This window comes from Eumetopias jubatus, unplaced genomic scaffold (genome assembly GCF_037043125.1).
Source record: "Eumetopias jubatus isolate StellerSeaLion01/CBP00866 unplaced genomic scaffold, mEumJub1_p1.0 scaffold_14, whole genome shotgun sequence".
Classification (NCBI taxonomy): domain Eukaryota; kingdom Metazoa; phylum Chordata; class Mammalia; order Carnivora; family Otariidae; genus Eumetopias; species Eumetopias jubatus.
In genome coordinates, this window is record NW_028274820.1 from 13,045,155 (window position 1) to 13,057,821 (window position 12,667).

Sequence of the window (12,667 nt, forward strand, 5' to 3'; positions counted from 1 at the left end):
AAAAGATTAATATAAAAAATCTATAAATATGTATTTGCTCTCATTTCTTTTATCAGCTGTCTTGAAAGATTCAATATAACATATTATATAGAGTAATAATTATAACAGTGTATTGCTGAGTTTCTAATATATATATAGATGTTAGATAGATGATACATAGATAGATAGATGATAGATGATAGAGAGAGAGAGAGATGTAGGAGTAAAGTTTCTAGATTTCACTGTAACTAAATCAGTATAAAAGTGAAGTCAATTCTTTTTTGCCCATCTTCCCACCCCTCTTGCCTCTGGCAACCGTCAGATTATTCTGTATTTACAGGTCTGATTTTGCTTTTCATTTGTTCGTTTATTCATTTGTTTTGTTTCTTTCGTTCTTTTTTTTTTTTTTTGATTTCACATAAAGGTGGAATCACAAGTCTTTCTCTAGGACCCTCTAAGTCAATCCATGTTGTCACAAATGGCAAGATCTCATATATTTTATGGCTGGGTAATATTCCACTGTGTGTGTGTGTGTGTGTGTGTGTGTCACTGTCTTTATTCATTCATCTATTGATGGACACTGGGGTTACTTCCCATATCTTAGTTATTATAAATAATGCTGAAGTAAACATAGGGGTGAATATATTTTTTTGAATTAATGTTTTCACTTTCTTTGGGTAAGTACCCAGTAATGGAATTATGGGTGAAAGGTAGTGGCAAATACAGGCTTCCAGTTATGGAATGAATAAGTCATGGGAATAAAAGGTGCAGCTTAGGGAATATAGTCAGTGGTATTGTAATAGTGCTATATGTGACAGATGGTGGCTGTACTTGTAACACAACATAACCTAAAAAGTCGCTGAATCACTATGTCATACACCTGAAACTAATGTAACATTGTGTGTCAGCTTTACTCAATTAAAAAGAAGCTGAAGTCAATTCTGATAAGATATATATTATAGGCCCTAAAGAAACCAATTTAAAAAAGCTCAAAATGTCATTTAAAGTTATGAAAGGAATTAAAATATTATACTAGAAAATATCTACTTAATAAAAAGAAGACAATGAAAGGAACAGAGGAATAAAAAAGAATGAGGCACATAGAAAACAAAAAGCAAAATGTCAGGTGTAAATCCAACCACATCAATAGTAACTAAGTATAAATGGCTTAAACAATTCAATCAAAAGGCATACATTTTCAGATTGGATTAAAAAAATAGGATCCAACTATATACTGTCCACATAAGAGATACTTTATATTCAAACATGCAAATAGGTTGAAAATAAAAGGATGAAAAAGATGTACAATGAAAACAACAATCATAAAAGAGAATGCAGTGGCTATACTAATATCAGAAAATAAATATTTTTAAAAATCTTACTAGAAATAGAAATTTATCCCTTTATCATCATAATAAAGGGATAATTCTTTAAGATGATATTACAATGGTAAGCATATGCATGTAACAACAGAGCCCAAAATATATGAGGCAAAACTGACTGAAAGGAGAGACAGACAATTCACGAATAATGGTTGGAGATTTCAACACCCAACTTTCAATAATGTATATAGTGACCAGGCAGAAGATGAACAAGGAAATTTAAGAATTAAATTTAAATTAAATTAAATTTAAGAATTAAATTTAAGAATTAAACAATGGTAAAAACAAACAAGACCTGACAGACATCTATAGCATTCCAACAGAATACACATTCTTAAGAACACTGCGAACATTCTGCAGAATGGATCCTATGCTGGGACATAACATAAGCCTCAATAAATCTGAAGGAGCTGAAATCATTCAAAGTATGTTTTTCAAACACAATGAATGAAATCAGAAATCAACATTAGAAAGTTTGAGAAATGCACACAAATGTGGAAATAAATAAAAACACTTTTAAATAATCAAAGTTCTGAAATTAACCCTTACATTAATGGCTAATTGATTTTGAACAACAGTGCCAAGAAAATTCAATGGGAAAATATTGGTCTTTTTAACAAATGATGCGAAAACAACTGGATATATCCATATGCAAAATAGTGAAGTTAGACTCCACACCTTACAGCATAGCATGCATACACACACACACACACACACACACACACACACACACACACACACGCACGCAAAACAGATCATAGACCTGAATGTAAGATGTAAAAATTATAGAACTCTTAGAAAATTTAACTGTAAATATTCATGTCCTTAGACAAGCAATGGTTTCTTGAGTATAACACCTAAAGCACAGGTAATCAAAGTAAAAGAGACAAATTGCAAATTCAGGCTCCATCTTAACTGCTGAGTTCTTACAGAATGTAGAACTCCATTTCAAGGTCCTGTAAGCTTTGAATACACCATTTTGTATCTCTTCCTCTTTCATCATTAATCAATCATGTTAGATAAGTTCTTCAAATATCAATGGTTCTCAGTTCCTGTCAATCGTTGCTCATGTTCAGTACCACCAATAATAAAACTAAAATGCTTTTTAATATAATAACTACAATAAAATGATAATGAAAAATGTTTTCATTTGAATAAATCTGTGAAATCATAACCTTTAATACTGGCTGTAAGAGAGACAGAAACACATATGGAGAGAATAGCTTTACAAAAAAAAAAAAGGAAACTTTCAGATATTCTCAGGTCACAAATAATTTCAGAATCACTGAACAGTAAAAGTGGAAACCCTCTATTAAATTCCTCTTAATCATTGAAAAGGAATTTATTAGTAATATGACAAACTGATTGCAAAAGGTATTTAAAAGGATGAAGAGTTCTTTGGTAAGTTGGGAGATACAGGCTTCCAGTTATGGAATGAATAAGTCATGGGAATAAAAGGTGCAACATAGGGAATATAGTCAGTGGTATTACAATAGTGCTTAAGTGATTAAGACATTTTGCAACTCCTTGTCAGATTTTAAACTTTTGTTAATTCATTAAATAGGATTCTTTATGCCTATTACTTCTCACTGCTAAAATGCCCAGAACATTTATGTGTAACTCTTCTGTGACACTGGACACACTTTACCTTAAACTGGACTGTGGGACCTCCTTGAATGTTTAATAGCTTTATCTTTGTTGATTCACTGCTTTCCATCATACCCTCCCCTTGCCAAATACCTAATACATGACTCTATGTATAATATAGCATACATAATATAGTCTTGTATAGTACATACATTGTGTGTGTGTGTGTGTGTGTGTGTGTGTGTGTGTGTGTATGAAGAGAGAGAGAGAGAGAGAGAAGGAGGGAGAAAGAGAGGGCAAGCACGCGACAGCCATCAGTTACTATTTGCTAAATGAATGAATGAATGTCTGAGTGAGTAAGCGGATTACATTTCCCCTTGCCCTGAACCATGCCTCTCGCATTTTCATAAAAAGATCAAAGGAAGGCTTTTTTTCTTTAACATAAATTCTACAATCTTATTTCCATCAACATCAATCAAGTAATGTCCAAGGCATTCCAGTTGGATATCTAAGTATATTTGTGTTATAATTCAAAGAAATTGGTGCCTCCAAATTTCTTAGCTATATTTAAAAAATGAACATAAAATGCCAGTAATGTTATACTATGTCCTTAATTTTTATTTGACATTTCAGTGGGTTTCCTCTTACATAATAAGAGATGAGGTTTCTTGCATTAGGATTCTTCTCAACAAAATAAAATTAGACATTACTGCCTAATACTTTATATTTTAATATAAAGTTGAAGGCTTTAACTCTCCATTTTTATTTCATTTAATCACTTAAGCCTAAAGCACACTATTTCTTCAAAAATTTAAAGTATATTCCCAGGTATCATAAGACAAACACACACATAATATATCTGAATTTGTTCACCACCTAAAGTGTGTCATGTATGTTCAGAAATACACACAAAATTTATTTTTTTGTCTCCTTTGTCTACCAGGAATTATTTCCAGACATATTGTTTTATCTAGATTTTCATCAACTGTTTTCCAGTTGCAGGGAGCCCTGTATGTGTATGTTTCCCAGCAGTGTTAGAGACAAGGATAGAATTGTGCTTGAGGTGTGTAAGCCCACCAGGACTATACAACCGCATTTCAACAAATATTAGCTAACGTTACGGAGAAGGCAATCTTTAAAATGCATCAAAAACGCGGGTATGTCTGTGAATGTGCACGCGCGTGCAGGAGCGCGTGCATGCATGAGTGTAGAAAGGGCTTGAAAAACAGCTTTGTATTTTGGGGTGCTTCTGACACTTACTATATGAATACTGAAAGCTTTTTTTCCCAGATGCTCAGATAGTTTGCCAGAATGTGCTAAAAAACCAAATCGCTTGGAGAATATGAGCTAGCCTAGAGATTAATAAAACCTCCAACTTCACAGGCTTCCACAAATAATGATATGAAAACAACAGATAATTTTAAGCTATCAAATATTTCAATACTTCACTCTGTTTGCTTCTATGACATATTTATCCCATACGAAAGATTTGCTAAAGGAGTTGTAATGGCCTTCTGGGACAGGAAGAAGAAGGTTTCTGTAGAAAATGTTAAATTAATTTTGATGGTGATACAAAGTTAAGGAAGGGTTGTTAAGGGATGGCTTGCTGCCATGGGGTGGGGTTTTGTTTTGGTATCCTTTTAGAGGCTGCAGGTGTTTGGCACCAGCTAAAATCAGGGCCAGCTGTGATATTTCAGTTCTGATACTTCCCTCCCAATAGTTCTCAGAAGTGATGCTTCAGGGTGATGTCTTACACCTGATGGATTCAACTTGTGTGGTAGAAATGTGAAGACTCTGTTAAATAACACCAGTTTGGCGACACCCTTTTGCCCTCTCTTCCCCACCCATGGGTCATGGCATCAAGGAGAGGAAAAAAAAAAACATTAATCAGAGATTCGTCATTCATATCAATATATTCTTTAATTGCGCAGTTCAGTTGAAGAATACACTTAGAATCGCCAAATACACAGTCTTAAGCAAAATGCAAAAATCAGGGTAACACAATCTCTTTTGATTCTCATGGTAGATAATGATGCTGTTAAATGCTCTCGGTGGTGGGATCCATACCTATTTTTGCAGGAATCTGAATAGTTTTTATTAAAAGCTGCATTTTCTTTTAAGTTTGTTTGGGTTGGAAAACCTCAAACCATAATGTATTTCATGCACATGTTCCCCAGGGTATGTTAAATAGGACCATACTGAGGTCATCTAGCAAGTTTTTTAAGCTTTTTAAGAATTCCTTTAATGTACTACACAATCTTGGCCTGATTAAAAAAAGATATTTTAAGAAAGCACTTAAAAAATGACTCTTAAAGTCGATATGCAGATAATCCATATTGCATTTCTATAGAATACACAGAGTTCTCCACAGATAATTTATCACCGAAGGAAAAAAAAAACAATAAAACTACCACTAAAAGGTTTTTGGATCAAAATTCCTCTAAGCTATCAGTAAATACAGACCAAAACCCCCACAGTATTCTTGACTGACTTTAACAGTGGATGCTTGGAGGACCCTTTCAACCTTTCAGAGTCTGCAGCAGATAATCAGAGGCTAAAATAAAAGGTAGACAACGTTGCATCTATCCAAGAAACAAAAAATCATCTGCTCTTTCAGCTGAGTCAAAAAAAAAAAAAAAAATCAGGTTTCCTCAGAACATGAGGCCATGATGAAATTATTTAGGTTCGAAATAGTTTCTACCATCAAGTACATTTTTGTTGTCTACCGAGCTCAAACCATAGATGAACGGTGACTGGTCCACTTGATAAGCAGGCCCCCAGAAAATCCTCTCCTGCACTTTGATGCTTCTGACTTTCCTTTTTTTCTTTTTGGTTAGACACACCCCTCTTCACTTCATCAAAGCCTCACTTCCAGCGCCATGTTCCAGGCCTTGTACTTCACCCAAATCAATTTTCCGTGGAGTAGCAGCTGTGCTGGCACAGTGAGCACGAGAGCCAGCCACGGGCGCCAGTGGCGGGTCCCACATCTGAGCACACGTGGCCAGTTCCATGCACCCCCGGGCCAAGAAACTCTACAGCTCATCGGGGGAAAAACAAGGGAGGACACCTTAAACGGAAATGATACTTTTACAGAAAATAAAAAATAAGAGGAGTTTCAGCCATCAGAAATGATGAAGGGTTGAGAAGTTCTTGGCACAGAGTTCGCGGATGCCTTTTCTTAAAAAGAATATTACAGCTCGATTTTTAAGCTAGGGATCCCCAACCCCACAGCCACACTGATTTTGTTTGTATCCGCCAAACAAAGGTCTTTGCATCCACCAAACAAATATAACCTTGAGCAAAGGTCTCCACCGAAGGTGTTTTTTAACAAAAATATTACCTTAAAGAGTACCACTGTAACCAGAGTCACTCCTGTGTCTTGAGCCTTTACCTCTGGCAATCCCTACTGCCCTTGATAAACATTATCTCATGTAACACGACAATATAGAGAAAAGATCCTATTACACCCCTTTACAGTTGAGAAAACTGAAGCCCAGTAAGTTTATAAAACTGCCCAACAATTTTGACTCCGTGGTCTTAAACATTAGGCAGTACTTTCCAAAGAAAGGCTATAGACAGAGGCTGTCAGCCCCAACCAGGGGACGCACAATAGCCCCTTGATCATTTGGAAAACCTATACTTGCCAGAGTTTAACCAACTCATTCATTCACGGATTCATACAACAGCATTTACTGTGTATCTGCTACCCATTTTAGATTTATTTTTTCAGAAAGGAAGAGAATTACTAAATTCATGCTAAATCCCTAGCAGTTGGTACATAAGTACAATAAAGGTTTGTCAAATGAACTTTTGAAAGTAGTCCTAAGACATAACTCCCTGATTTTTTCACATTTTACATTCCTTCCAAAATTCAAAATGATAATGGAATTCTTTTTAAAAGAGCCAAGTGTCCTTACCTCTCGTGCCAAACAGTCCTACATACAATGGCCACAGTCGTCCGTGCTAATTTTTAAAATGTAACAGTATTGCATTGCTCTCTTAGTCTTTCTAAAACTCCAGATAAATTTTATGTGCACATTTGGCATTTAAACTGTAAAGAACAAAATTATATATAAAAAAGACCAACTCCACTCTTGCAACTAGGGTAAAATTGTCAGTAATTATCACTGGATGATTAAGATTTTTTGATGTTAGAATAGTAACAGGAGCTACTTTTTGGGGATAAGAAGGCAATTTTCAGAGACTCCTGGGGTAGTAGCAAAAGCTAAAAATATGCCGTAGACCAATATTAGAAACTTCATGTGGGTCCAAAAGAGTTGAGATAGAACAATTAAAGTAATTAAACCGAACTACAAGGGAAAACTGGGAATGAAAAACCTAACTATCCTATTTTCAATCTGAAGCAGCCCATAAGCTGAACAATTTGAAGGGTGGAACCTTGGTTCCTTGTTCATCAAAACCTAGAAAACAGGTAATGTTAGAAGATACCCAGTGATTCGTCTCGGGTTAGCCTGGTGATGGGTATTAAAGAGGGCACGTTCTGCGTGGAGCACTGGGTATTATGCACAAACAATGAATCATGGAACACTACATCAAAAACTAATGATGTGGGCACCTGGGTGGCTCAGCTGGTTAAGCAACTGCTTTCGGCTCAGGTCATGATCCTGGAGTCCCGGGATCGAGTCCCGCATCGGGCTCCCTGCTCAGCGGGGAGTCTGCTTCTCCCTCTGACCCTCTCCCCTCTCATGCTCTCTCTCTATCTCATTCTCTCTCTCAAATAAATAAATAAAAAATCTTTTAAAAAAATAAAGTAAATGTAAGCCATTTATATTAAAAAAACTAATGATGTAATGTATGGTGATTAACATAACAATAAAAAATTTAAAGAGAAAAAAACTAATGATGTAACGTATGGTGTTTAACATAACATAATAAAAAAAAAGGAAGAAGATACCCAGTGATTTTTAAAATAACATTCTTTGTGCCTGAAAATACACAGGTGAAGCAACAGAAATGTTGATGATAAAACTCTTAGAAATGATCTCTAGAGAAACGTGCCCTCAAATCGAGTTAAATGCCAAGTCCTACACAGCTTGGTACCATTTTTAAGAAGGAAAATGATAGTAAAACCCACCCATTCCCCATTCTCTGGGGAATGGTGAGTAAAACTCACCCAACCTCATTCATTCAAAGTTATGAGTGAGAACACTGGTCCTCCGAGTCTAGTACATTTCAGAGTGTGCTCACTGCTGCCTCATGGTATGGAGCTATTAATCACCAGACATTAAACCACTGATGCAGCGAGGACCCTGTCATATAAACCCAGTACATATCCAGCGGGGCCCTTAATCTCAAATACTTATCGGCCATTGTTTTATTATGGACAAAGCCTTGGCATATTCACGATGTTGGCAGGAAGATAACACACAGCAGAATTCCTGAATCCACTCACTTTTTTTCTCCAGTAAATATCATGAACACTGAATTAAATACATGTCAATTCTCCCTGAAGCAGATACTCATGTAAAAGATAGGTACCAAAGTTAGAGTTAGGTCAGTTTTCAACAAAGTTCTCCTCCCCTAGAAAATCATATTTCAGTTTCAATAATTCATTTCAAAGAAAAACCAGTTATAATATAAAGAATATTTTTAGACCTATAATTTTGAAGTGTTGGAAGCTGATAAGATATGTGAATAATCATAGTGAAAGTTTCATAGAAAAATGGCGTTCCTCTACCTTTGGGATTAATATGCGAATCTGAGAAGCAGTAAATTGCTTGCAGTGATACTGATTAATGTAATAAATCAAAAATTATTTTGATAGCCTTTAAAAATAATAATTCGAACAACGTTATAGAAAAAAACTCATTTTTTCAGGTGATCCTGATTCCTGGGGCCCAAAATGAAGCTTATAAGAATTTTTCAGTACAAACCTCTATTCAAGTACAATTGATTCTTCACAAATAATGCACTTACTAATCACAACATATAAAAGCCTCTCATTTGCAAAATTAACCATGACTTGCTTTGTACACTTTAAGATAGCTGTCTGGTGAGATGTGGGCTGCAACTATAAAAGTTGTCATACTTCCTTCTACAGAGAATGATCTCTGAGGGCCTGAGCCTAACCTCTCAATTATCTACATTTCCCATTTTTCAGGAGAAACAAATGTCCTGACCTTGCAAACTTTATGTAGAGACTGCTGCAGAAATATGTTAGATCTGATGGACGTAAAAGTATGATTGTAGACAGCCAGTTCTAAATTGATTCTTTTTACTTCAGACCCACAGTCTAACTCAACCGTCAAAAATCACATTACATGACTTAAGCTCAAGACCAATGGCTCGCATGTATTTACGTGAATCAATCTGGATAAAGAGAGGCAATTTCTTGTGATTTTTAACTGCCATGTACTAAAAACTTCAAAAACCAAACCTGGGGTTCTGCAAATACGTTCTTCATGTCGTTGATTGGGCCATACGCAACCCCGCTGCCTTCAAAGAGGTATAACCACGTGCTGGTCATTTCTTTTTCAAACCTAGGAACAGACCCAAAAAAGATGCATTTTTACACAACAGTTTTTTCTCATATGGCCCTCTTTTGAAGCAACCAATAATGACAAAAATATGTTTCTTAGGCTTTCTTTGCTCCTAGTTTTAAGAATGTTGCCTAACTCAAACAACTTGACTTGTCCAGGAGTGGTAAGAATAGCCACCCAGCTCCCATTGTTTGAAGGTCCACCATTAGACATACAATCCCTCCTATTTCTGTGTCTGTGTGGTGGAGAAGACAGATTGTGTGGGAAGTGGTTTTAGCTGAGCTTCAATTGTTGTTGTATTGAGCACCTTATAAATATAACAATATAATTGCAATTTTGAGCATAATGTCATTGTGCAAAGTATTTTTTAGGTCTTGGGCATAGTACATCAGTTTAAGGTAGATTGATACACTAAATTATTCCTCCAAACAAAAAATAAACAAATGTAGTTGTTTTAAAAGAAAGCTATATGTTCGGAGTGCATGGGTGGCTCAGTTGGTTAAGAGGCCTACTCTTGATTTTGGCTCAGGTCATGATCTCAGGATCCTGGGATCGAGCCCCACATTGGGCTCTCTGCTCAGGAAGGAGTATGCTTCTCCTTCTCATTCTCCCTCTGTGATCTCCTTCTCTCAAACAGATAAAAATCTTTAATTTAAAAAAAAGAAAGCTATATCTTCTACCTCCATTATATTTAAAGTACACCACAATTAACAACCACAACCATTGGCCTAAACACAACTTTAGCTACTTATTTGCACTATGACTTACTAATCAGAACAAATCTAGGCATCTGAAGACTGATATATCAGTTTAGCCAGCAACACTCAAATCCAGCCAAGTCCTTTACCTCTGTTTTGTTTTTTCTATAATTTATAATTAGACTTCACAGACATAAAAGCTTATTTGATTGCCTTTATTTTCTCTATTATGTCTCAAGGAAAGGGGACCTAATTCATTAATGAGATTCACCGTTTGTTTGTTTTTTTAAGAGTTTATTTATTTATTTGACAGAGGGAACACAAGCAGGGGGAGTGGGAGAGGGAGAAGCAGGCTTCCCACAGAGCAGGCAACCTGATGTGGGGCTCAATCCCAGGACACTCGGATCATGACCTGAGCCAAAGGCAGACACCCAATGACTGAGCCACCCAGGCACCCCGAGATTCACCATTTTATATTTCTTCTTCACCATTTTATATTTCTTCTTGTTAAGACAGTGAAACAGAAATAAAATCTTGGATCCTCAAAGACAACTCAACAGTCATAATTTGTAATATATGAAGAATTTAGAATTACTAATTGTTAAAATAGCAAGCTATTTCTAGCTAAGTAATAATCTAGGTGAAAAGAGATTTTTTTTTAAAAAAGCATTAGGTATGAGGAATTCTTAATCTCAGGAAACAAACTGAATGTTGCTGGAGTGATGGGGGGTGGGAGGGATGGGGTGGCTGGGTGATAGACATTGGGGAGGGTATGTGCTATGGTGAGCGCTGTGAATTGTGCAAGACTGTTGAATCACAGATCTGTACCTCTGAAACAAATAATGCAACACATGTTAAAAAAAAGAAAAAGAAGATAGCAGGAGGGGAAGAATGAAGGGGAGTAAGTTGGAGGGGGAGACGAACCATGAGAGACGATGGACTCTGAAAAACAAACTGAGGGTTCTAGAGGGGAGGGGGTGGGGGGATGGGTTAGCCTGGTGATGGGTATTAAAGAGGGCACATTCTATGTGGAGCACTGGGTGTTATGCACAAAGAATGAATCATGGAACACTACATGAAGAACTAATGATGTAATGTATGGTGATTAACATAACAATAAAAAAATTAAAAATAAAATAAAAATATAAATAAATAAATAAAGCATTAGGTAAAATAGATTATTGACAACAAGCAGAAGGCTTCACTACTATGGGAGGGCAAGTGGAAATACAGTAGAAATAGTGTTCATGGACTTCTACTCAGCAATCTTAGATATAGCTAGAATTAATCTTAGGTTTGCAGATTCCATAGGAAATTATATTTGAGAATGCACTACTTCTTCCACTGTTTAAAACAAGGGTAAAAACAATATCAATACTTTGAGGGCACTTTCCTAATCTCATCATTTTGATGAATGAAGATTTTTCATTGTCCATTTTTAATTATAGCCAGTAATGTTAACTATCCCTACTTAGTACACAATCAAATACTTCACTTCTACATACTGAAAAGCATTCTTTCATGGGAACACCACCATGCAAGATGAAATGTCTTACATTAATCGATTCTTCACACCTTATTTTCTTTTCAATGACTATTCAAATCATCTCCTGGCCAAGACTTCCTAAGACATATATATCACCAGAATGATATATGCTGAAAGAATAAAAGAGATACTTTGAACCTGGAGCCTTTTCAATCCGGGTGTCAATCATTTAAATTTCCATAAGCAGAGCGTTATCGTGGTTAACCTGATAAATTTTCAAGACATGTGAATTTATCACCACCGGACTCACCCAAGTGGCCTCAAAGAGGTGAACAGAAAAGGCACGTCAAGATCCAAACAAACCCACTGCTGCAGGCTTACCAACAGAAGACTCAGGGGAATAGTTGAAGTTTTAGTATTTATATAAGCTTTTCACCACTGGGCAAAAGAGAGGGATTTATTTCATGTCATGGAAAACAACGGATGCACTTTGGAAAGGAGACTGGGGAGCAAGACAGTGTCTGGAGCTGCAGTGGTGACCACTGTTTGTGGACGTGTGTGGGCGTGGGCGTGGAAGTGTTCATAAATGCCTTCAACTCAAGCAGCCAGAGACAGAACATCGCAGCATTCTGCTGCTCCCGGAGGACACATCCCTCATTTTCTTCTGAAAATCTATCTCTTGATCTAAATCTGATGTGGAATCCTTTCCTTTATCTATGCAAAAAAAAACTGTAAGCACATGTTTTTATTAACCACAAAAATGCTGCTAAAAAAAAATGGAAATAGCTGTTCTAAATCACTTAGGGCAAAACAGTACTGAAGATAAGACAGGAAGGGTGTCCTTCAATGCGGTGTAGGGAGCCTCAAAGCTTCAGCCTCCTCTGGGAAGTTACTTGGAAACTCCTAAGACAAGTCAGATTTCATTGTGAACTTGCCAAATCAACCCATATATTAAATTTTAGATTTTTGCTGAATTTGCTTGCTGTAGATTGAATCATTTAGGTAGATGAAACATTGGTATGTTTAAATTTCTTA

The 12,667-nt window shown here is 36.2% G+C and overlaps 1 protein-coding gene across 1 annotated transcript in view; it reads right to left on the reverse strand.

Moving 5' to 3' along the window:
* Nucleotides 1–8,741: 8,741 nt before the first annotated feature.
* SUGCT (succinyl-CoA:glutarate-CoA transferase) overlaps nucleotides 8,742–12,667 on the reverse strand; it is a 417,779-nt gene continuing 413,853 nt past the window's right edge. Inside the window, exon 12 of the mRNA XM_028108970.2 lies at nucleotides 8,742–9,448. Coding sequence (XP_027964771.2) covers nucleotides 9,310–9,448 — 139 coding nt within the window. The 3' untranslated portion in view covers nucleotides 8,742–9,309. The remainder of the gene's footprint in view (nucleotides 9,449–12,667) is intronic.